The sequence below is a fragment of the Orcinus orca genome, chromosome 10 (genome assembly GCF_937001465.1).
Source record: "Orcinus orca chromosome 10, mOrcOrc1.1, whole genome shotgun sequence".
NCBI lineage: Eukaryota > Metazoa > Chordata > Mammalia > Artiodactyla > Delphinidae > Orcinus > Orcinus orca.
The window spans coordinates 3,587,823-3,613,785 of NC_064568.1; the positions used below are offsets into that span (position 1 = coordinate 3,587,823).

The following is a 25,963-nucleotide window of genomic DNA, read 5'->3' on the forward strand; positions in this document are numbered from 1 at the left end:
AAATACAGACACAGATGTAGGGAACAAACGTATGGACACCAAGCAGGGGAAAGTGGCGGGTGGTGATGGTATGAATTGGGAGATTGGGATTGACATATATACACTAATATGTATAAAATAGACAACTAATAAGAACCTGCTGTATAAAAAATTAAATTCGGAAATTCCAAGAAAAAAATTCACCCATTCCCTCAACATTAATTGACCTCTTCCCACAGCCATTAATTCATCCATTCCCTCAGCCATTAATACACCTTTCCCTCATGATACTGATACACCCATCCCTCGGCCATTGTTCATTTATTTCCTCAAGAACGAATACATGCATTCACGTAGCCATAAATTCAACCATTGCCTCAGCTATTAATTTATCTATTCCCACAGGCATTAATATAGCCATTTCCTTATGCCATCATCCACCCATTCCCTTGCCATTAACTCACCGATTACTTCAGCCATTAATTTACCTATACCCTCAGCCAAAGTTCACCCAATCCCTAAGCCATTAATTCACCTATTCCTTCCACCATTAATACACCGATTCCCTCAGTCTAATACACCCATTCCCTTAGTCATTAGGTCACTCATTCCCTCATGACATTTACCCCTTCCTTCAGCTCTTATACACACATTCCCTCAGCCCTTAATTCATCCATTGCCTCTCCATTAATTCACCACTCCTCTCAGCCATTAATTCATCCATTCCATCACCCATTAATATACCCGTGCTTCATGCCATTAATACACTCATTCTCCCAGCCATTAATTCATCTATTTCCTCAGCATTAATACAACCATTGTTTCCTGCCATTAATTTACCCGTTCCCTCAACCATTAATACACCCTTTCCTTCAGTCGTTATTACTCATTCCCTTAGCCACTAATACACCCATTCCATAGCCACTAATTCACTCATTCCCTTGGCCATTAATTCACCCATTTCCTCATGCCACTGATACATCCATTCCCTCATGACATTGATACACCCATCGCTCAGCCATTGTTCATTTATTCCCTCAAAAACTAATACATGCATTTCCTCAGCCTTTAATTCACCCACCACCTCAGCCCTTAATTCACCCACCACCTCAGCCCTTAATTCACTTATTCCTTCAAGCCATTACTTGAACTATTCCCTCAGCCATTTATTCAGCCATCCTCTCAGCCTTTGATACACCAGTTCCATCAGCCTTTAATACACACATCCCCACACCCATTAATTCACCCATTCTCTCAGCTATTAATTCAGCCAATCCCTCAGCCATTACTTCACACATTCCCTCAGCAATAATTCACCCATTCCTTCAGCTATTAATTCACCCATTCCCTCTGCTGTTGATAAACCTCAGCCACTGACATACCTATTCCTTCATGCCATTATTCACCATTCCCTTGTCCCTAATAATGATTCCCTCAGCCAGTAATTCACCCATTCCCTCAGCCCTAATATTGACTCCCTCAGCTATTCAGCCATTTCCTCAGCCATTAATATATCCACTCCCTCAGCCATTAATATATCCATTCTCTCAGCCATTAATTCACCCATTTCCTCATGCCATTAACTCACCCATTCCCTCGGCCCTCAAGCAAGCTTTCTGCTACCTATTAATTCATCTGTTCTCTCAGCCATTACTTCACTCATGCTCTCAGCCACAAATACACGATTTCCGTAAATCATTAATTCACCTATTCCCTCTGCTATATTTCACTCATTCTATCCACCGTTTGTCTTTCCACTCATTCTCTAAGGCACTAATGCACCCAGTCCCTCAGGCATTAATTCACCTATTCCCCAGCCGTTAGTTCACCCATTCCATCAGCTACATTCACCCATTTCCTAAGGCATTAATTCACCCATTCCCTCAGCCACTAATATACCCATTTCCTAGCCCACTAATACATCCATTCTCTCAGTCGTTAATTCAGTACTCCCTCAGCCTTTAATTAACCTATACCCTCAGGTGTTAATTCAACCATTCCCTCAGGCATTAATTCACCTATTCCCTCAGCTATTAGTTCAGCCATTTCATCAGCCACATTCACCCATTTCCTAAGACATTGGTTCACCCATTCCATTAGACTCAAATACATCCATTCACTCAGCTATTAACTCACCCTTTCCCTCCGCTATTCCCTCATCCATTAATACACCTATTCTTCAATCCACTAATGTACCCATTCCCTCATGCCACTAGTTCACCCATTCCCTCATCCACTAATACAGCCATTCCCTCCACATTAATTCACCCATTCCCTCAGCTGTTATGACTCATTCCGTCAGCCACTAATTCATCCATTCTGTCCACCATTAAGTCAGCCATTTTATCACCCATTATTTCACCCATTCTTTCAGCCACTAATACATCTCTTCCGGCAGCTATTCATTCATCCATCCCCTCATCCATTAGTTTACTGATTACCGTAGGAATTAGTTCACCCATTCCCTCAGGCAATAATTCACCCATTAACTCAACTATTAATTCACCTTTTCCCTCAGCCCTTAATACACCCATTCCCTGAGCCATTGATACACCTATTCCTTCATCTATAATATACCCATTGTCTCATGCCATTAATACAACCATTCCCTCAACCACTAATACACCCATTTTCTAGGCCACTAATGCACCCATTCTTTCAACCATTAATTCACCCATTCCATCAGCCATTAATACACCAATTGTTTTATTCCTATACACCCATTCACTCAGCAGTTAGTTCACCCATATCCCCGCCATTAATTCAGCCAGTCCCTCAGCCATTATTTCATCCATTCTCAAAGCCTTTGATACACCAATTCCCTCAACCATTAATACACACATTCCCCCATCCACTAATTCACTCATTCACACCTCCATTAATTCACCCATTCCCTCAGCCATTTATTCAGTCTTCCCTCAGCCATTAAGTCAGCCAATCCTTCACCCACTAAATCACCCATTCCTCACCATTAATTCACCCATTCTCTCCAACATTAAGCCAGCCATATTCTCATCCAGTTTCACCCATTCTTGCAGCCACTAATACACCTCCTGCAGCCATTCATTCATTCATTGAGGTCCCTCAGCCATTAATTCACTAGTTAACTTAGGAATTAGTTCACTTACTACCTCAGCCATTAGTTTATCCATTCTCTCAGCTATTAGTTTACCCATCCCCTCAACCATTAATTCACCTATTCCCTGAGCCATTAATACACCTATCCCCTTATCTATAATATACCCATTCCTTCATGCCATTAACACACCCATTCCTTCAGCCATTAATTCATCTATTCCCTCAGCCATTAATACACTCACTTCCTCTTGGCATTAATTAATGCATACCCTCAGGCCTAACACAAACTTTCCTTCAGCTATTAATTCATCCATCTACTCTGCCACTAACCCACCATTTCCGTAAGTCATTAATTCACCCATTTTTTTCTGCCACAAGTTCAGTCATTCTCTAAGCCACTAATGAACCTAGTTCCTCCAAGCATTAATTCACCTATTACATCAGCCATTAGTTCACCCATTCCATAAGCTACATTCGCCCATTTCTTAAGAAATTAGTTCATCCATTCCCTCAAACAGTAATACACCCATTATTCAGGCGAATAATGCACCCATTCTCTCACCCATTAATTCAGCCAATCCCTGAGACATTCTCTCGGCCATTAATTCAACTATTTCTTCAGCCATTCCCCCATTCTCTCAGCCACAAATACACCCACATCTTCGGCCATTAATGCACCCATTTTCTCAGGTATTAATTTACCCGCTGTGTCAGTCATTAATACAGCCAATGCCTCAGCCATTATTTCAGCCATTCCCATAGCCTTTGATACAGCAATTCCCTTAACCATTAATACACACACTTCTCCATCCATTAATTCACCCATACCCGTCTGTTAATTCACCCATCCCTAGCCATTAATTCATCCATTTCCTCAGCCATTAATTTACCCATTCCCTCTACCATTAATTCACCCATTCTTTCCACCTTAGTTCACCCATACTGTAATCCACTAATCCACCCAGTCCTTCAGGCATTAATTCACACATTCCCTCTGCCATTAGTTCACTCATTCCCTCAACCACTAATACACCCATTTACTAGGCCTTCAATGCACCCATTCTCTCAGCACTAATTCAACCATTCTCTCGGCCATTAATTCAGCCAGTCCCTTAGCCATTAATACACACATTTCTCCATTTCATTTTTTTATTTTATTGTTTAAAAATTTTTTTTTGATGATGACCATTTTTAAGGTCTTTTTAAACTGCTCCAATATTGCTTCTGTTTTATGTTTTGGTTTTTGGCCACGAGGCATGTGGGATCTTAGCTCCCCGACCAGGTTTCAAACCCGCACCCCCTGCATTGGAAGGCGAAGTCTTAAACACTGGACTGTCAGGCAAGTCCCTCTCCATTTCACTTAAATCATACACTCCGGCACCCATTCCCTCAGCCACTCATACACCCATAACCTAGGTCACTAATGCACCCATTCCTCCAGCCATTACTTCAGCTAGTCCCTCAGCCATTAATACAGCCATTCTCTCAGCCTTTGATACACCAATTCCCTCAGCTATTAATACTGTACACACATTCCCACGTCCATTAATTCACCCATTCCCGTATCCATTAATTCACCTTTTCTCTCAGCCATTAATTCAGGCATTCTCTCAGCCATTAATTCACCCATCTCTAAGTCATTAACTCACCTATTCCCTCAGCCACTAATATACTCATTCCTTTAGTCATTACTTCACACATTCCCTCAGCCATAATTCACCTATTCCGGCAACCATTAATACACCGATTCCCTAATGCCTAATACACCCATTCTTTTGGCAATTAGTCCACCCATGCCCTCATGCCATTAATACACCCGTTCCCTGTCTCATTTATAAACCCATTTGCTCAACCATTAGTTCACTGTTACCTCAATCATTAGTTCACAGGTCCCTGAGCCATTAGTTTATCCATTGCCTCATCCCTTAATATACCCATTCCTTCAGGCACTCAATCACACTTTCCTTTAGCCACTAATCCTCAGCCATTATTTAAGCCATTCCCTCAGCCTTTGATACACCAGTTCCCTCAGGCACTAATACATACATTCCCACATCCATTAATTCACCCATTTCCTCAGCCATTAATTGAGACAATCCCTGAGACATTAATTCAGGCATTCTCTCCACCATTAATTCAGCCAATCCCTCAGCCATTAATTCACCCATACCCTGAGTCATTAACTCACTTATTCCTTCAGCCATGAATACACTCATTCCCTCAGTCATTACTTTACACATTCACTCAGCCATTAATTCACCTCTTCCCTCTGCCATTAATACACCAATTCCCTCATGCCTAAAAAACCCATTCTCTTAGCCATTAGTTCATCCATTCCCTCATGCCATTATGGAGCCATTGCCTTGACCATTATGTAACCCATTCCCTAAGCCATTAATTCATCTATTTCCTCATGCCATTCATTTACCCATTCCCTGAGCCATAATACACAGATTCCTGCAGCCTTTAATTCACCCATTCCGTCTCCATTAATTCACCACTCCCCTCAGCCATTAGCTCATCCATTCCTGAACTCATTAATATACCCAATGCCTCAACCAATAATATACCCATTCCGGGCTTCCCTGGTGGCGCAGTGGTTAAGAATCCACCTGCCAATGCAGGGGACACAGGTTCGAGCCCTGGTCCGGGAAGATCCCACATGCCGCGGAGCAACTTAGCCCGTGCGCCACAACTACTGAGCCTGTGCTCTAGAGCCTGTATGCCACAACTACTGAAGCCCATGTGCCTAGAGCCCATGCTCCACAACAAGAGAAGCCACCGCAATGAGAAGCCCGCGCACCGCAACAAAGAGTATCTCCCGCTCACCTCAGCTAGAGAAAGCCTGCGTGCAGCAACGAAGACCCAACGCAGCCAAAAATAAATAAATTAAATAAATTAAAATATATATATATATATACCCATTCCATCATGCCATTAAAACACCTATTCCCTCAGCCTGTAGTTTACTCATTCCCTTAGCCCGGTAATCAACCATTCCCTCATGCCATTAATTCACCCTTTCCCTCAGCTCTAATCCAAAGATTCCCTCAGCCATTAATTCACCCATTCCCTCAGCCATTAATACACCCATTCCATCCTGCCATTTAAACACCTATTCTCTCCACCTTTAGTTCACCCCTTCCCTCAGCCTTCAATTCACCCATTCCCTCAGCCCTAATATAGATTCCCTCAGCCATTAATTCAGCCTTTCCCTAAGCCATTAACTCACCCATGCCTTCATGCCATTAATTCACCCATTCCTTCATGCCATTAATACACCCATTCCCTAAGCCATTAATTCACCCATTCCCTCTCCATTAATTCACCACTCTTCTCAGCCATTATTTCATCCATTCCCTCAGCCATTAATACACCTTTCCCTCATGATACTGATACACCCATCCCTCGGCCATTGTTCATTTATTTCCTCAAAAACGAATACATGCATTCACGTAGCCATAAATTCAACCATTGCCTCAGCTATTAATTTATCTATTCCCACAGGCATTAATATAGCCATTTCCTTATGCCATCATCCACCCATTCCCTTGCCATTAACTCACCGATTACTTCAGCCATTAATTTACCTATACCCTCAGCCAAAGTTCACCCAATCCCTAAGCCATTAATTCACCTATTCCTTCCACCATTAATACACCGATTCCCTCAGTCTAATACACCCATTCCCTTAGTCATTAGGTCACTCATTCCCTCATGACATTTACCCCTTCCTTCAGCTCTTATACACACATTCCCTCAGCCCTTAATTCATCCATTGCCTCTCCATTAATTCACCACTCCTCTCAGCCATTAATTCATCCATTCCATCACCCATTAATATACCCGTGCTTCATGCCATTAATACACTCATTCTCCCAGCCATTAATTCATCTATTTCCTCAGCATTAATACAACCATTGTTTCCTGCCATTAATTTACCCGTTCCCTCAACCATTAATACACCCTTTCCTTCAGTCGTTATTACTCATTCCCTTAGCCACTAATACACCCATTCCATAGCCACTAATTCACTCATTCCCTTGGCCATTAATTCACCCATTTCCTCATGCCACTGATACATCCATTCCCTCATGACATTGATACACCCATCGCTCAGCCATTGTTCATTTATTCCCTCAAAAACTAATACATGCATTTCCTCAGCCTTTAATTCACCCACCACCTCAGCCCTTAATTCACCCACCACCTCAGCCCTTAATTCACCCACCACCTCAGCCCTTAATTCACTTATTCCTTCAAGCCATTACTTGAACTATTCCCTCAGCCATTTATTCAGCCATCCTCTCAGCCTTTGATACACCAGTTCCATCAGCCTTTAATACACACATCCCCACACCCATTAATTCACCCATTCTCTCAGCTATTAATTCAGCCAATCCCTCAGCCATTACTTCACACATTCCCTCAGCAATAATTCACCCATTCCTTCAGCTATTAATTCACCCATTCCCTCTGCTGTTGATAAACCTCAGCCACTGACATACCTATTCCTTCATGCCATTATTCACCATTCCCTTGTCCCTAATAATGATTCCCTCAGCCAGTAATTCACCCATTCCCTCAGCCCTAATATTGACTCCCTCAGCTATTCAGCCATTTCCTCAGCCATTAATATATCCACTCCCTCAGCCATTAATATATCCATTCTCTCAGCCATTAATTCACCCATTTCCTCATGCCATTAACTCACCCATTCCCTCGGCCCTCAAGCAAGCTTTCTGCTACCTATTAATTCATCTGTTCTCTCAGCCGTTACTTCACTCATGCTCTCAGCCACAAATACACGATTTCCGTAAATCATTAATTCACCTATTCCCTCTGCCATATTTCACTCATTCTATCCACCGTTTGTCTTTCCACTCATTCTCTAAGGCACTAATGCACCCAGTCCCTCAGGCATTAATTCACCTATTCCCCAGCCGTTAGTTCACCCATTCCATCAGCTACATTCACCCATTTCCTAAGACATTAATTCACCCATTCCCTCAGCCACTAATATACCCATTTCCTAGCCCACTAATACATCCATTCTCTCAGTCGTTAATTCAGTACTCCCTCAGCCTTTAATTAACCTATACCCTCAGGTGTTAATTCAACCATTCCCTCAGGCATTAATTCACCTATTCCCTCAGCTGTTAATTCACCCATTCCATCAGCAACATTCACCCATTTTAAGACATTCGTTCACCCATTCCCTCAGCCACTAATGTACCAATTTCCTAGCCAACTAATACACCCATTCTCTCAGTCATTAATTCAGTACTCCCTCAGCCTTTAATTCATCCATTCCTTCAGCCATTAATTAACCTATACCCTCAGGTGTTAATTCAACCATTCCCTCAGGCATTAATTCACCTATTCCCTCAGCTATTAGTTCAGCCATTTCATCAGCCACATTCACCCATTTCCTAAGACATTGGTTCACCCATTCCATTAGACTCAAATACATCCATTCACTCAGCTATTAACTCACCCTTTCCCTCCGCTATTCCCTCATCCATTAATACACCTATTCTTCAATCCACTAATGTACCCATTCCCTCATGCCACTAGTTCACCCATTCCCTCATCCACTAATACAGCCATTCCCTCCACATTAATTCACCCATTCCCTCAGCTGTTATGACTCATTCCGTCAGCCACTAATTCATCCATTCTGTCCACCATTAAGTCAGCCATTTTATCACCCATTATTTCACCCATTCTTTCAGCCACTAATACATCTCTTCCGGCAGCTATTCATTCATCCATCCCCTCATCCATTAGTTTACTGATTACCGTAGGAATTAGTTCACCCATTCCCTCAGGCAATAATTCACCCATTAACTCAACTATTAATTCACCTTTTCCCTCAGCCCTTAATACACCCATTCCCTGAGCCATTGATACACCTATTCCTTCATCTATAATATACCCATTGTCTCATGCCATTAATACAACCATTCCCTCAACCACTAATACACCCATTTTCTAGGCCACTAATGCACCCATTCTTTCAACCATTAATTCACCCATTCCATCAGCCATTAATACACCAATTGTTTTATTCCTATACACCCATTCACTCAGCAGTTAGTTCACCCATATCCCCGCCATTAATTCAGCCAGTCCCTCAGCCATTATTTCATCCATTCTCAAAGCCTTTGATACACCAATTCCCTCAACCATTAATACACACATTCCCCCATCCACTAATTCACTCATTCACACCTCCATTAATTCACCCATTCCCTCAGCCATTTATTCAGTCTTCCCTCAGCCATTAAGTCAGCCAATCCTTCACCCACTAAATCACCCATTCCTCACCATTAATTCACCCATTCTCTCCAACATTAAGCCGGCCATATTCTCATCCAGTTTCACCCATTCTTGCAGCCACTAATACACCTCCTGCAGCCATTCATTCCTTCATTCCCTCAGCCATTAATTCACTAGTTTACTTAGGAATTAGTTCACTTACTACCTCAGCCATTAGTTTATCCATTCTCTCAGCCATTAGTTTACCCATCCCCTCAACCATTAATTCACCTATTCCCTGAGCCTTTAATACACCCATTCCCTGAGGCATTAATACACCTATCCCCTTATCTATAATATACCCATTCCTTCATGCCATTAATACACCCATTCCTTCAGCCATTAATTCATCTATTCCCTCAGCCATTAATACACTCACTTCCTCTTGGCATTAATTAATGCATACCCTCAGGCCTAACACAAACTTTCCTTCAGCTATTAATTCATCCAACCGCTCAGCCACTAACCCACCATTTCCGTAAGTCATTAATTCACCCATTTTTTTCTGCCACAAGTTCAGTCATTCTCTAAGCCACTAATGAACCTAGTTCCTCCAAGCATTAATTCACCTATTACATCAGCCATTAGTTCACCCATTCCATAAGCTACATTCGCCCATTTCTTAAGAAATTAGTTCATCCATTCCCTCAAACAGTAATACACCCATTATTCAGGCGAATAATGCACCCATTCTCTCACCCATTAATTCAGCCAATCCCTGAGACATTCTCTCGGCCATTAATTCAACTATTTCTTCAGCCATTCCCCCCTTCTCTAAGCCACAAATACACCCACATCTTCGGCCATTAATGCACCCATTTTCTCAGGTATTAATTTACCCGCTGTGTCAGTCATTAATACAGCCAATCCCTCAGCCATTATTTCAGCCATTCCCATAGCCTTTGATACAGCAATTCCCTTAACCATTAATACACACACTTCTCCATCCATTAATTCACCCATCCCTAGCCATTAATTCATCCATTTCCTCAGCCATTAATTTACCCATTCCCTCTACCATTAATTCACCCATTCTTTCCACCTTAGTTCACCCATACTGTAATCCACTAATCCACCCAGTCCTTCAGGCATTAATTCACACATTCCCTCTGCCATTAGTTCACTCATTCCCTCAACCACTAATACACCCATTTACTAGGCCTTCAATGCACCCATTCTCTCAGCACTAATTCAACCATTCTCTCGGCCATTAATTCAGCCATTCCCTTAGCCATTAATACACACATTTCTCCATTTCATTTTTTTATTTTATTGTTTAAAAATTTTTTTTTGATGATGACCATTTTTAAGGTCTTTTTAAACTGCTCCAATATTGCTTCTGTTTTATGTTTTGGTTTTTGGCCACGAGGCATGTGGGATCTTAGCTCCCCGACCAGGTTTCAAACCCGCACCCCCTGCATTGGAAGGCGAAGTCTTAAACACTGGACTGTCAGGCAAGTCCCTCTCCATTTCACTTAAATCATACACTCCGGCACCCATTCCCTCAGCCACTCATACACCCATAACCTAGGTCACTAATGCACCCATTCCTCCAGCCATTACTTCAGCTAGTCCCTCAGCCATTAATACAGCCATTCTCTCAGCCTTTGATACACCAATTCCCTCAGCTATTAATACTGTACACACATTCCCACGTCCATTAATTCACCCATTCCCGTATCCATTAATTCACCTTTTCTCTCAGCCATTAATTCAGGCATTCTCTCAGCCATTAATTCACCCATCTCTAAGTCATTAACTCACCTATTCCCTCAGCCACTAATATACTCATTCCTTTAGTCATTACTTCACACATTCCCTCAGCCATAATTCACCTATTCCGGCAACCATTAATACACCGATTCCCTAATGCCTAATATACCCATTCTTTTGGCAATTAGTCCACCCATGCCCTCATGCCATTAATACACCCGTTCCCTGTCTCATTTATAAACCCATTTGCTCAACCATTAGTTCACTGTTACCTCAATCATTAGTTCACAGGTCCCTGAGCCATTAGTTTATCCATTGCCTCATCCCTTAATATACCCATTCCTTCAGGCACTCAATCACACTTTCCTTTAGCCACTAATCCTCAGCCATTATTTAAGCCATTCCCTCAGCCTTTGATACACCAGTTCCCTCAGGCACTAATACATACATTCCCACATCCATTAATTCACCCATTTCCTCAGCCATTAATTGAGACAATCCCTGAGACATTAATTCAGGCATTCTCTCCACCATTAATTCAGCCAATCCCTCAGCCATTAATTCACCCATACCCTGAGTCATTAACTCACTTATTCCTTCAGCCATGAATACACTCATTCCCTCAGTCATTACTTTACACATTCACTCAGCCATTAATTCACCTCTTCCCTCTGCCATTAATACACCAATTCCCTCATGCCTAAAAAACCCATTCTCTTAGCCATTAGTTCATCCATTCCCTCATGCCATTATGGAGCCATTGCCTTGACCATTATGTAACCCATTCCCTAAGCCATTAATTCATCTATTTCCTCATGCCATTCATTTACCCATTCCCTGAGCCATAATACACAGATTCCTGCAGCCTTTAATTCACCCATTCCGTCTCCATTAATTCACCACTCCCCTCAGCCATTAGCTCATCCATTCCTGAACTCATTAATATACCCAATGCCTCAACCAATAATATACCCATTCCGGGCTTCCCTGGTGGCGCAGTGGTTAAGAATCCACCTGCCAATGCAGGGGACACAGGTTCGAGCCCTGGTCCGGGAAGATCCCACATGCCGCGGAGCAACTTAGCCCGTGCGCCACAACTACTGAGCCTGTGCTCTAGAGCCTGTATGCCACAACTACTGAAGCCCATGTGCCTAGAGCCCATGCTCCACAACAAGAGAAGCCACCGCAATGAGAAGCCCGCGCACCGCAACAAAGAGTATCTCCCGCTCACCTCAACTAGAGAAAGCCTGCGTGCAGCAACGAAGACCCAACGCAGCCAAAACTAAATAAATTAAATAAATTAAAAAATATATATATATATATACCCATTCCATCATGCCATTAAAACACCTATTCCCTCAGCCTGTAGTTTACTCATTCCCTTAGCCCGGTAATCAACCATTCCCTCATGCCATTAATTCACCCTTTCCCTCAGCTCTAATCCAAAGATTCCCTCAGCCATTAATTCACCCATTCCCTCAGCCATTAATACACCCATTCCATCCTGCCATTTAAACACCTATTCTCTCCACCTTTAGTTCACCCCTTCCCTCAGCCTTCAATTCACCCATTCCCTCAGCCCTAATATAGATTCCCTCAGCCATTAATTCAGCCTTTCCCTAAGCCATTAACTCACCCATGCCTTCATGCCATTAATTCACCCATTCCTTCATGCCATTAATACACCCATTCCCTAAGCCATTAATTCACCCATTCCCTCTCCATTAATACACCACTCTTCTCAGCCATTATTTCATCCATTCCTTCAGCCATTAATACACCCATTGTCTCAGCCATTAATACACCCATTCCCTCAACCATTAATGCACCCATTTTATCTACCATTAGTTCAACCATTCCCTGATGCCATTAATACACCCTTTCAATCAGCCTAATTCATGTACTCTCTCCGCCACTAATACAAACATTCCCTCAGCCACTCATACACCTATTCCTCCATCCATTAATACAGCTATTCCCTGTGCCATTAATTCACCCATTACCTCAGCCATTAATTCACCCATTCTCTCAGCCATTAATTCAGCCATTCCCTCATGCCCTTACTCCACCCTTTCCCTCAGCCATTATATCATCCATTCCTTTTGCCACTAATACACCCATTCTTTCATGCCATTAATACACCTATTTCCTCAGCCATTAGTTCAAACATTCCATCAGTCATTAATTCACCCATTCCTCCCGCATTAACACATCCATTCCCCCATGCCAGGACTTCAGATAGCACCAACTGAGGCCATCTTCTGCTTCCAGAAATGTCTCCTTCCACTCAAACAGCTATTCTAAAAAGGACAGAAATGTGGAAGCAGCATTTAATAATAAAGATTTCACACACCACAGAAAATAACAAGGATATGGTGGTGATGATAATATCGACGGTAAGAAAACCCCAGATTTCCAGTTTTTCTTAAAAAAATTTGAAAGCTGCCCACAAGTGATCCTCTTTCCCAGGGTAGGAGCTGGCAGCAGCTGCCCGTCTGAACAAGAGATTCTCTCCCCTTCCTTCTGTCTATCGAAACTGTATTGTTTTTCTTACCTTCAGCCCAATTCACTCACTCCTGTCAGCTGTCCAGCCTCAGATGTGTCTGAGTTTGCAGCCTCGGCTTACTCACAGCCACCCATGGAGCGGTACATCTCCCACCCCCACCCATTCACCATCCCATCCAATCATTTGCCCACAGTGGCTTTGCGCAGGGCTTGTTGGATCCAAGCTGCCATCAAACTCCAGCCAACCTCGCAAGGGCCCTTGGAGAAGCCCAGACCCGGGGGTAGGGAGGAATCTGCCATCCACCCCACTGCATCCTCATTCAAGGGGTCTCCACCAGCAGCCCCTGGGTGGCACCCACCACGCTCCCTCCTTGGCCGCAGGGAGCCCCGGACTGCCAGCTGGGCACTGTCTGGTCTGCACGGGCAGGGTCGGGGGCTGGCGGTGGAGCGGTCAGGGCCCTCACCGGAGTTGTCCTCATCCTTGCGGATCTTCAGCTTCACCAGGTCCTCACACTGCCGCAGGATTTGTACAGCGTCCTCCATGGGGCAGTTGTCCAGGCGGACGTTGTCGATGGCCAGCAGCTTGTCACCCGGCTCAAGGGTGCCCGTCCTGCAGAAGCAGGGTGAGGACAGGAAGGAGCCTGGCACACGCAGGCCCCGAGCCCATCCTCGTGGGCCAGCCCCCCGCCCTGCCAGGGGCTCCCCTACCTGTGCGCCACGCTGCCTTTCTTGATGTCGGAGATGACCAGGGGCTCCCCTCGCTTCCTGCTGGCCGCTGGAGGGAAGGAGCCATGAAGCCCACCTTTGGTCACTTCAGCCTTGGGGGGCCCAGGAGCTGGGCGTAGACTTGGAGCCACGCGCCCTGCTCCCACAGCTCCCTGGCTGGCTGACTGTGGGCAAATCAGCTCCTCTCTCTGTGCCTCAATTTCCCCTCTGTAAAATGGGGATGAGGCCACAGAGTTCACGGGGACATCAGAGATTAACTAGACAAAGTGCGACAACACCTCCCACGCTCAGCCCATCTCCCAGCAAACGGAGCTCCCTGAGGGGCTGTGTCTAGCTGGTGTCTGTGTCCCCAGCACCTGGCACAGGGCCAGGTCCCAGAACTAGGTGACTTCAACAATTGAGTTCTTCCTTCCCCTGCTGCAGGGAATGCTGGCTGCCACAGCTCACAGCAGGATCCCGCTGGGGAATGGCTTTTGGCTGAGGGAGCAGCCTCACCCAATAAAATGCCTGCACCCAATGACTGGTTCACGTAGTGGTGCCAAGGCAAGGCTCCCAGCCTCGGCTCAGGACAACTCCCGTGGCCTCCCCAGCAAAGAGCTCCCCGTGGGATTGGCCGAGCCCTCTACTGGGACTACATCGCAGCACAGCTCCTCCCTTTGCCTGGTCCTGAGGCCTCCTCCGCCCACAGGTGTTGACCCTGAGAGCCCTCCTCAATAAGGTCCCTGCAGGTAATTCCTAGCGTGAAAAGCTGTTTCCCAGGGAGCACGATCTAAGACAATGGGTGGCTGAGTTTTCCTGCAGAAAGAATCCATTTGGGCTAATGGGTTTTTCCATGAGTGACCAGGTGTAAGGCGGTCCTTCTAGCCCATGCAGCACCTTTGCAAATGAGACAAAGGTGCCCTTTCTAATTAGTCTGTTGAGAAAATGTTAGAAAACTGTAAGTGTACCTTGAATGGGCACCTTGTGTCCTGTACAACCTGGGCAACTGCACCTGGTTGCCCTGCCCAGTGGTTCCTGGGCTGGAAGAAGCTTCTCCCCCTCGATTGCTTAAACTCCCACCACCACTGACTGCAGGGTCCAGGGCAGGAAGGAGCTGCGGCAGCAGCCCTTCTGGACAGTTACCCCTCCGGGGCATGACGAGGAGATGGCAGGAGATGAAATCAGAGGACTTCGGCTTTTCCTGAGTGAGATGCAGGCTGGGGAGGGCTCTGACTGTTCCCATGCTTATGTATTCTACCTTTCTCTTTCCATTCTGCAGTCCCTCACTTTCATTCCTTTGACAAACATGAATTAAGCACCTACTGTGTTCTAGGCCTTTTCTGGGCCCTGGGAACACAGAGGCAAACAGAAAACTAAACCTGGCCTGTATGTCTGGCGCCTTACAAACCACTTCACTACCCCCGGAGACTAAAAAGGCCAGGAGATTCCCATTGTGCAGAATGGGAAACCGAGGCCTTGAGAAGCCTTGCCTAAGGACACACAACCGGGCACTGCGGTGGAGGGAAGCCACGTCAGACAGCCCTCCCTCCCACCCAGAGCCTTCCCGCCCGGCCAGCTGCTGGGCGTTTTCTCGGGGCAGGCGGAGAGCGTGCGGGGAGCGGACTCACAGCTGATGGTGATGCCCAGCTCCACGCCACGCCTCTTGGGCAGCTTCACGTGGAAGGTGCCGCTGCTCGGGATGACGGACTCTGGGTGCAAACAGACACACACCCGCGTGAGACTCAAGGGAAGGGCCTCGGGGAGTCCCTGCCCCACATCCATTCTGGCCCAGTGGGGAGGGACCCCAAACAACCCCATCCTGCTTCTTGCACCCACAGAAGAGTAAACTGAGACATGGTGCACTGACTTGTCGGGGACAAGCACCCATCAGGTCAGAGCAGAGTCAGGACTAGAACCCAAACCTTCCGGCTGCCGCCTCTCCGGGGGCCCCATGGCCCAGCCCAGTCCGTTCGGATCCAGCAATGACTTACTGGACGCCTCTCATGGGCCGGGCCTCAGCTGGTGCTTTCACACGCTTTATCTCGTCTAGTCTGAACAACACCCCTTGTGATAGAGGATTCCATTCCCTATTTTACACTGGGGGGAGCTAAGGGTGGGGGAGGAAGGGTCCTGTCCAAAGTCACACAGTGTCCAAATCACAGAACCAGAATTCTAACCGAGTTGTTTGGGGTTCTTTGCGTAAACCCTCATCCCACCCCACCCCCCAGCTCCTGTTCCACTGCAAAAACCCTCATCAACCCTCACACTGGCATGTGCAATTCCTTCCACCCCGGCGAGTGCCTTTCTCCCACCATTAGTGCTGGGGACACACTGCAAATGCGGGGAGAAGGATCAGGGCAGGGCGGGAGGTTGGGGGGAGCAGGGTAGTGAGAGGAGGGAGCACAGGGTCCCGAAGGAGAGCAGGAAGCTCGGGGCACCCACTCACCGGCAACGTCAAACTCCACCTCCAGCACGACCTTGTGGGCCAGCGCCGCGTCCCGCAGCAGCTGGTTGGCTTCCTCCATCGTCCCGTCCTCGGTGGCAACGCCATTGATGGCCAGGATGCGGTCCCCTACCTGCAGCAGCCCACACCTGAACCGGACAGCCCGGCAGAGAGAAGAGGCCCCGTTGGGAGACAGGAACATTGCGCAGGAGCAGGGCCAGGCCCAAACCTGGGCCCCGCCTCCCGGGCGGGGGTGGAAAGCTCAGCTCCACCCTGTGCCAGCTGTAGATCCTCAGGCAATTTACCACAGGACTCTGGCTAAAGTGTGACCTTGCTGGGCCTCAGTTTCTCTGTCCAATGCGGATGATGCCATGCCTTAGGAGATGTATATAGAGGACTCTGACTTCAGTCACACAGGGGTTCACGTCCTGGGTCACTCGAGTTGTGTGACCCTAGGCAGGTGAAATCAGCTTCTCTGAGCCTCAGATTCCTCATCTACAAAATGGGGCTGGTAACGGGGTTGACGTGATAGTTGATGAGATACAACTGTGCAGCCAGGCTTGGTGTATGACTTGGTTTCCCTGGCTGCCCGTAAGCCCCCCACCCCTGAATTGGAGAGTGGTAGGCCCACTGGGTTGGGGGCAGTAGGCTCACCTCTCCGCCGGGCTGTCAGGCTCAATAAAACGCACGAGGGGTGGGGAGGACAGGGTCTCGGTGGCGAAGATGCCTCCCTGCAGCTGGAGACCGAAGCCGCTGAGGGGGTCTCCGCAGAGCACGACCTCGGTGGTCTCTGTGTGCACAATCTGGCCGCCTGGCCCCACGGTGCTGGAGGCCAGCGACACTGCGGGGCAGGCAGGCACGGCGCTCAAGGCACAGCCCCAGGGACGCCTTCCTGCCAAAGCCCATCCTCCCTCGGCCCAGACACCTGAAGTCAGAGAGGTGAGTGAGCGGGAGGCCTGACTGGCCCGGGGTGGGGCGGGGCAAAGTCGAGGCCCATTCTAAGCCTTGGTTTCCTCACCTGAGCAATGAGATCACGAGTCCCACCTGGCAGAGCTGTGGCAAGGATTAAGGAAGACAGCTCTCGGGACTGCCGTGTTGTAAAACAGAGGCTCTGAGGGTCGGTGATACTATGTCATGTCATGTTGTGTGATGTTATATTTCAATTTGTTTTATTATTATATCATATACCAAATATCACATTATATTACTGTTAGATACGATAGTATATATTATGCCATTTTTGGTAACAGCTTTATTGAGATACAATTTGGCTACCACAGTATACACCCACAGAGTGTACAATTCAACACTCTGTTTTTAGTATATTGAATACTTAGTACGTTCAAGTTGTACAGCCATCCTCTCACTCAATTTTGGGACATTTTCAATCCCTTAAAGAAACCCTGTTGCCTTTAGTTAATCACCCAAATCCTCCCATCTCTTCCAGCCCTAAGCAACCACTAATCTACTTTCAATGTCTTTAGAGTTGCCTATTCAGGACATTTCATATCAATGGAATCATACTATACACGGTCTTTTGTGTCTGGTTTCTTTCAATTAGCATAATGTTTTCAGGATTCATCCATGCAGCACATATCAAAACTCCCTTCCTTCTTGAAGCTGGCTAATATCTAACTGTATGATGATAGCACATTTTTAAAATCCATCCATTGATGGACATCTGGGTTGTTTCCACCTTTTGGGTATTATGAATAACACTGTATAAACATGTGTAAATATGTTTTTGGGTGAACATGACATATGTTTTCATTTTTCTTGGGCATTTACTTAAGAGTGGAATTTCTGGGTCATATGATAACTCTGTTTAACTATTTGATATGTTATTTAATATATTTTATTTTATATTCCATATATAAAATACATTTGTATTATTAATATGGATAAGGATATCGATAAGGATATCAATTATTAAATAAAACTTATTATATTTCTTTCTATTAGTTATGCTGTTGTGTCTTTATATATTATTTTCTTATATATTATATATACATTACAATACATGTAACACTTTATTGTGGGGTATATTGTGTTATTATATTTATATTCACTATTTTTTTCACTATTGATTTTTTCATTATTTCATTATTTTTTCACCTCAATGATAAGATTGTACCTGGAACATTGGAGGTGTTCAAAAAATTTTATTTAACTAATTAATTGTTATCATCAAGGAAGGAGACAGGTAAGGGGTCCCAAGAGTTCCCAGGCTCCACAAGCTCCTGCCTGTGAACGACACTTCTGAATCTTTTCACCTACACACTCCCTGCTTCAGTGGGTGACAAAGGTGCTGGTAAAGGGGTATTGTATCTCTCATCTGACTCTGAATTCTGTTTCCCTTTCCACCTTGGCTGCCAGGAAGCTCATATCCATATTTCGCTCCTTTCAGGTGCCAGATGACTTATATTTCTCTTTTCCCTCACCTGGTTCAATCCTAAATGGCCCAGCCTGACCTTCCGTTCTCTCTGGAGGCCTCCCCAACTCACATGGAAGGAGGCTGGGAACACTTTCAACATCAACAAAGGAAAGATTCTTCCCAGGAAAGATTTCAAAATTCTGGGCATTCTTGTGACTTTTGCTACTTCCACATGTTTCCTGCATTATCATTCATCACTATTTGTCTTTACATTTATTCATCTTTAAAAATACTTAAATACAGGCTTCGCTGGTGGCGCAGTGGTTGAGAGTCTGCCTGCCGATGCAGGGGACACGGGTTTGTGCCCCGGTCCGGGAAGATCCCACATGCCGCGGAGCGGCTGGGCCTGTGAGCCATGGCTGCTGAGCCTGCGCGTCCGGAGCCTGTGCTCCGCAACGGGAGAGGCCGCAACAGTGAGAGGCCCGCGTACCACAAAAAAAAAAAAAAAAAAAAAAAACCCTTAAATACCTTCATTTCAAAAGGAACTATATATAGTGATCATAAATAAAGAGAAATGTTTATAAGCAAAAGTTAAGTAGAAATATATATCTAATAAAACTAAAAATTACTATATTCTGGATGGCTAGTTTCAGGCCTGTGTGTCTCTGTCTTAGGGAAAATTAACAAATGTCAGAGAGGTGGTAAAGACAAAGTAACACCACACCCTGGAATGGATCAGAGGGCTGAAGGAGAGAAAAATGAAATGGAGTTACTGTGAGACCTTCGTGCAAATCTGAAAAGGCATCCTTTCCTCAAGACACTTTGCCACCACCTGCTGGGAATTTTTCATAATAAAAATACAAGACAAAGTGTACAAAGTAACTGTCACCCCTCAGGTGTGCCCTTGTGCAGTGCACAACCTGCCCAACCATCCGCAGCAGCCTGGCGTACCACGCATGCTATTTAATGCCCCCCACCCACCCCCAGCCCTGCCCCAAATACCCCATACCCTTTGGCAAATCTCTCTCTCAGGCACAGAGGCAGCCCAGAGGGGAGGGAAGAGACCATGGCTTACATGAGCTCTTGTGTTCTCTTCTTCGCTGCCTCCTCCGTCCCATTGTGGTCCGGGGGCTCATGGGCTGGGATCCGCGAGGAAGGGTGCTGGGATTGGTGCAGGGAAAGGCGTGGTTCATGGTCGGTGAGGAAAAGGGAGATGAGGACAAGGCTGGGGGAGATGAGAGCACAGAACAATGAGCCCTAGCAGAGCCCTTCACCCTGCCTCAGGGAGACACAGGGATGCCTTCCCCCCTCCACCGTGCTCGCTGTGTGACCTCTGCGAGCCAGTCTCTCCCACTCTGGGCCTCAAAGCTTGCAGGGTTTTCACAGACCTGTTGAAACCCAGCTTCCAGACAGGGGCCCATCTCGTCACTAATGTGTGAGGTGATGCTGTGAGGACCCCTGACTTCTCTGAGTCTTGGCTTCCTTCCCTATAAAGCAGGCTCCAGCCCCTCCCTAGGAATAGGGGAGAGTGACAGCGGGGAGGGCACTTTACATCGGCTCTGGTCCTGGCTGGCAGGGGTGGCCCAGGTGGGTGTCCTGCAGTGGCCAGGCCGGGGGCTGTGGCAGGAGGGCATGCAGGGGTCCCAGCGATGTGGCTGCTCGCTCCTCTGCACCTTCACTGTGGCGGAGAAAGAGGAGAGACAGACGTTGGGGGCTGAGCAGGTCTGGATCACCACACCCATGAAGGATGAGCTCCTGCCCGCACAATGAGGGGAGGAGAGCAGGAAGAGAAGATGCAGAGTTTCCCAAGCCAAGCCAGGCATTCGAGATTTTGCCGGCACGTCCTGGATGCCCACAGTGTGCCGGGCACTGTGCTCAGGGCTCAGCCCGAGAGGCAGGGACAGGAGAGGGAAAGCTGGCTCAGATCAAGGCCCACAGCTGGGAGGTGCTGGAGGAGCAGGATGTGAACCAGGCTGACTGGCTTTGGAGCTCAAGAACTGACCGGTCAGCTCCAAGGAGTGCAGTTTGCCGACGATGACCAGCTGCAGCACCTTCGGAGTCTGCCGCAGTGCTGCAGCCTGGGCCGGGGGCTGGGCACGCAGGGCACCAGGGCCTGGCATTTCTGCCCCGCGCTGGGCTCTCGGGGGCCACCTGGGTCCCTGTTGGGTTGGCCCAGGCCTGCCCGGACCTGCATCGCAGTCTGAGGCTGTTCCCGCTTCCTCCCCTCCACCTTCCACAGGCATCAACCCCAGCGAACTCTTTACTCCAGCTAAGCATCTGCTTCCCAGGGGACCCCGCAGACCCTCTACCAGATCCTGCCCCCCTCACATCCCCAGCATCCCCCTCCTACCCACTGCCCCAGGCCCTGTACTGGTTCTTCCTTCTGCTGCAGGACTTGTGGGGGTATGTCCAGCCTGGTGCAACATGTTCTTGGAGGGATGGGTGAGGTCTCCCGGTGATCTCAGCCCACTGACTCTGCCTCCCTGTTTGGTGACTCCAACCCCACCCGGGGGCTGGGCCACCTCTGGGGCTAGCAGCCGGGTCCAATCCTGGCTCCATCACTGACCAGCTGTGGGACTGGGATAAGTCACTTAGCCCCCCTGTGCCTCATTGTCACATCTGTAAAATGGGACAAATCCCTAGGGAAGCTGGGAGGATCAGAATGAGTTAGCACGTATGATGTGCTTACAGCAGTGCTGGGTGCTTAGCAGAGGCTTATTCAGTGAGAGCCAGGGGCACTGTCAGCAGCTGTGTGCTCTTGGAAGGACCTGCCCTACTGGGCGCCTCAGCACCTCTGTACCAACCTTGTAGACTTGTCATGTGGGTGAACCCACATGACCCGTGGGAAGCCCAGGCACCACAGCAGGGGGTAGGGGAACAGAGGACGGGACTTCAAGCCCCAAAGCCTCCTCCATCAGCCCCTGCTGTGGCTTGTCGGGGTCCTTACCGACCCTGGCAGAGACCAGAGATGCCGGTCCTCACACATCTGATCTGCAGAATTTTTCTCTTCTGGAAGATTGGGGTTGCAAAGGGTGGGGCAGGCAGACTCCATCCTCGCCCCCCTCCCCCACTGTGCCCCAAGGGCTGGGATTCACAGCCTGACCCCCTTGACCAAGCCTGTGCACTCGGGGTCTTGACGCCTACTTACAGATGAGGCAGCTGAGGCTCAGAGAGGCAAAGCACCTGTCCAGCTGTTAGGGACGAAGCTGGGATGTGAACTCGAAACCCAAGGGTTAGGCTGCTGGAAGCACTTGCCTGCCCTGAGCAGGAAGCTGCCTTCCTCTGACCACCCTCCAGCCTGCCCCAGGCCCCCGCTCTGCCCTCTGGGACCCCGGACCATCTGCTCCCTCTGCTCTTAGAACTGCCCAGCGCCTAGGTCCCTGGTCCAAGCTGGGAGCCCCGACCCCTCACAGGGGTGGCTCTAGGCCCTCCGTGACTGCTTGGCTGCCTCCTCTGGACCTGCCGAGGGCCCTGAGCTGAGTCCAGGGTCCAAACTCTGAGTAGCACAGGGCACAGAAGACTGTCCCCTCCCTTGTTCTAGCCCTTATACTTCTATTAATATAACCAGTGATGGAACTAGCTTTTGGGCCAACCATGCCAGCAAGCTGTCAAATCAAACACCCAAGTTGTTTATCCGCCCCACCTCCCCACCCTTAGCTGCTGCACTTGACAGTTCGAGCTTCCCTGTGGGAATGGACATTTGTTCCAGTAAATTTTAGCCTGCCCAAGGCTTTGGTCCATTAGCCTTCAGGTTTGAGCTCTGAGGTCTGCCAAGGGGACCCACCTGCCTCTGAGGGCTTCAGGGGCCGCCGACTCTGGGGCGCAGGTAGGATCTCCAGCCGCACTTTCTCCGACACGCTAGCCAGGAGCTTGGTGGCTTCAAGCAGCGAGCAGTGTTCAGTGCTGGTGCCATCGATGGACAGGATGCGGTCTCCGGCATGCAGGGCCCCACTCCTGGCCAGGTCAGGGAGCAAAGGGGGAGGCTGGTCCAGCCGGACAGAGCTCTGGGCAGCTCTCCCCCTGCAGCCCCCACGCCGTGGCAGCTCTCAGTGGGTGCCCACCTGTCCACCACACTGGCCGGCTTGATGCGGTCGATGGTGATGACTGGATTGTTCCGGTGGGAGCCGGTGGTGAGCGAGATCCCCAAGGTGGACCCTGGTGTCTTGGTTATTTCCACTATCAAGGGCCCTGAAGCGTTGGCCACTGTGTCTGGTAAGTGGAAGGAAAGAAGAGTTTGAGATGCAAATATTGAGCACCTTTCTCCATCTCGACTTAACCCTCACTGCCAGGGAGGGATCATTGCACCCACTTTACAGACAAGAAAACTGAGGTGCGTGGAGGCAAAGACCTCGTCCAAGGTCACACAGCCACTCAGAAGCAGATGAGGGGTAGGAATTCAGGTCTCAGGGGCTCTGAGCCCAGGCCTTTGCTGGACAATACTAATTTGCTCGCATATATTCGAGAGCCGACTGAATACACGGAACTGTGGGTTTCACTACGAGCATTCCCCCTTTCAGAAAACGGCATCCCATTCACCCACCCAGTGGCTGGAAAACAAAACCCTGCTCCTCCTACTCTCACCCCCACCCCCATGTCCAAACATCAGCAAACCAGGCCAGTGGACCTTCATTGTACTTCCCGAATCTGACCCCGTCTATCCCCCAGCTCAGCCCCTGGCCCAGCCACCATCACCTTTCTCTCACCTGGACAGCTGCAGATTAGAGGGCATCACGCAGCCTTCCCATCTCTCCCCCTGATTTTTTTACACACTTATCATCATCTGACACACTCTATATGTGATTTATTCCATCTATTGTCCGTCTCTCTCCACCAGAATATCCCATGCGAATGGAGACCTCATCTGTGTTGTTCTCAGGTGGATCCCCAGTGCAACAAACAACACCTGGCAGAGTATTACTACCCAGAGAGGCTCAGAGAGGCTGTGACTGGGCCAGGGTCACACAGCCTTTGCAGTGGTGAGGATCTATACCTGCTACCCCCTTCCCTCTATCCCTGGGCCTCTTCCTGCTCCAACCCTAGCCCTTAGGCCCCCAACTCACCTGGAATGGCCACATCATACTCCACCTGGAAGAGTGCCTCGTGGCTGCACTGCCGCAGGGTGGCCAGAGCAGTGGCGTGGCTGGCCCCATGCAGCAGTATCCCGTCAACGCTGAGTAGCCTGTCCCCCACCTTCAAGGAGCCCTCCCTGTGGGGAAGGGCCCGGTCAGTCAGCCTCACCCAGTGCGAGCCAGAGAACAGAGGGAGGGCAGGGTGCGGGAGAAGGAGAAAGGGACAGAGCGGGTGAGGGAAGGAATGCACATGTGGGTGAAAGACCCAGGGAGGCTGTGTGGAAGCAGCTGAGTAACTGAAGCGGGCACTGAAGACGGGGGTCGGGTCAGCTCCGACCCCCCCCAGAGGCGCTTAATAAATTCAGTCCCAGCTCAGCCCTCCAGCGTCTGAGCTGGAGATGCCCTTCGAGGTCACCACCAGGGCCCCGGCAGGGTCCCAGCCCTGCCGGGCCACTCAGCATCAGGGGCGGGCAGTCTGGAGGCTTCGAGCTGCCAGCACAGCGGTCCCTGCCCAGGTCCCCACCCTGGTTCTCAGCAGTGATTCTGGGCTGGTGAGAAACATGCCTGGGAAGGAATTCCACTGGGCCCCAGGGGAGGGGCATGAGGTGTTCACCTTGGTTTGGGTCACATCCCAGCTCTGGAATGCCTGCCCAAACAGGTGGCCAAAGCTATTCTGGGAGGTTCTATGAATAACTCATCACAGACCCGTCCCAAGGTCAGGTTTAGATTTCTGACAAGGCCTTTCCAGGCATTTCTTAAAATGGCCAGGAATCTCCCGCTGGGAGGTCATGGGGTCAGGAGTTGGAAGCTGGGTGTGTTCCTACTCCACACTCTCTCCTCCTGGTGCTTCTGAGCCTCTGAGCGGGGCTCAGGCAGGGCCAGGCTGGCAGCGCAGCCAGGACTGGGGAAGCTGCATCACAGAGAACCACAGTGACGCTGGTCACCATGCCCCACACTTCCTTCACAGCAGCTCTTAGGGGCTGCACTATTGGACCCACTCCACAGACAGGAAAATGAAGGCCAGGGAAGGGGTAATATGACACTAAAGCTCACTCTCCATCCCCATCCCGCCCCCGCCCCGCCCCCCCCCCCCCCCACCGCCTCGAGATAGCAGGACCTTGGGGAAGAAAGGTTGGGGGAAGCTCTCATTTGGGGTTTAGTGCTGGCTCCACCAATAATCTGCTGAGCGACTCTGGGCAGGGGTGTCCCCTGTCTGGACCTCAGTTTGCTCATCTAGAGAATGTGTATGATGTCCCTTCTGACTTCTTCCTAGGGGAGCTGGGGGAGGGCAGTGCAGGGTGAGGCTGTAAGCTGCATCCCGGCTAAGGCTCACCTGTCGGCAGGGCCGCCGGGCCGCACGTAGGTCAGGACGAGCGGCCGGGACTTGTGCCCGTCTTCATGAGCACCTCCTGGACAGAATTCGACAGTCATCTATCCACTCCCTCCCTGGCGCCCGGAGGCCCCAACCCAGACCTTAAGCAGGCTTCCTTAATTAAATCTGCTTGAGGACTCTGTGCTTGCTTTTCATAGTCCCTCCTATGAGATATCAACTGCAAATCCCACCCAGAGTTCGGACAAAAAGTAGGGAATAGGACCAAAGTCCTCTCTCTATTAAACAGCTTGCTTCCTTTCCTGCGACCTCATCCTATTTCCCTTTTTCCCCTCGTTGCTAGGCAGCTCCAAACTTCATTTTCTGTTACAACTTTTCCCTCTCGCTCCCCCCAGTCATTTGTTGCTTGGCCACTTTTTCCATTTAATACTTGATTTTAATGGTTG

General features: G+C 48.5%; 1 protein-coding gene and 1 long non-coding RNA gene across 7 annotated transcripts in view; both read right to left on the bottom strand.

The window, feature by feature from the left end:
• The window catches only part of GRIP2 (glutamate receptor interacting protein 2), a 138,507-nt gene that overhangs the window by 46,604 nt on the left and 65,940 nt on the right, over positions 1-25,963 (bottom strand). For all 5 annotated transcript variants that reach the window (XM_049716019.1, XM_049716018.1, XM_049716016.1 and 2 more), the window contains exons 6-16: positions 25,521-25,596; positions 24,179-24,324; positions 23,180-23,327; positions 22,903-23,072; positions 20,671-20,796; positions 20,194-20,343; positions 17,399-17,585; positions 16,748-16,893; positions 15,930-16,010; positions 14,305-14,371; positions 14,061-14,206 (exon numbers count right to left, since the gene is read on the bottom strand). In XM_049716019.1, coding sequence (XP_049571976.1) covers positions 14,061-14,206; positions 14,305-14,371; positions 15,930-16,010; positions 16,748-16,893; positions 17,399-17,585; positions 20,194-20,343; positions 20,671-20,796; positions 22,903-23,072; positions 23,180-23,327; positions 24,179-24,324; positions 25,521-25,596 — 1,443 coding nt within the window. The remainder of the gene's footprint in view (positions 1-14,060; positions 14,207-14,304; positions 14,372-15,929; positions 16,011-16,747; positions 16,894-17,398; positions 17,586-20,193; positions 20,344-20,670; positions 20,797-22,902; positions 23,073-23,179; positions 23,328-24,178; positions 24,325-25,520; positions 25,597-25,963) is intronic.
• On the bottom strand, positions 62-10,141 carry LOC117198283 (uncharacterized). 2 transcript variants are annotated; one of them, XR_007479722.1, is made up of 3 exons: positions 8,389-10,141; positions 7,292-8,153; positions 62-1,063 (listed from the first exon to the last, which is right to left on the bottom strand). It is a non-coding gene; the product is annotated as an uncharacterized LOC117198283 (long non-coding RNA). The 2 variants fall into 2 exon arrangements; XR_007479721.1 differs by lacking the exon at positions 62-1,063 and adding an exon at positions 4,173-7,243.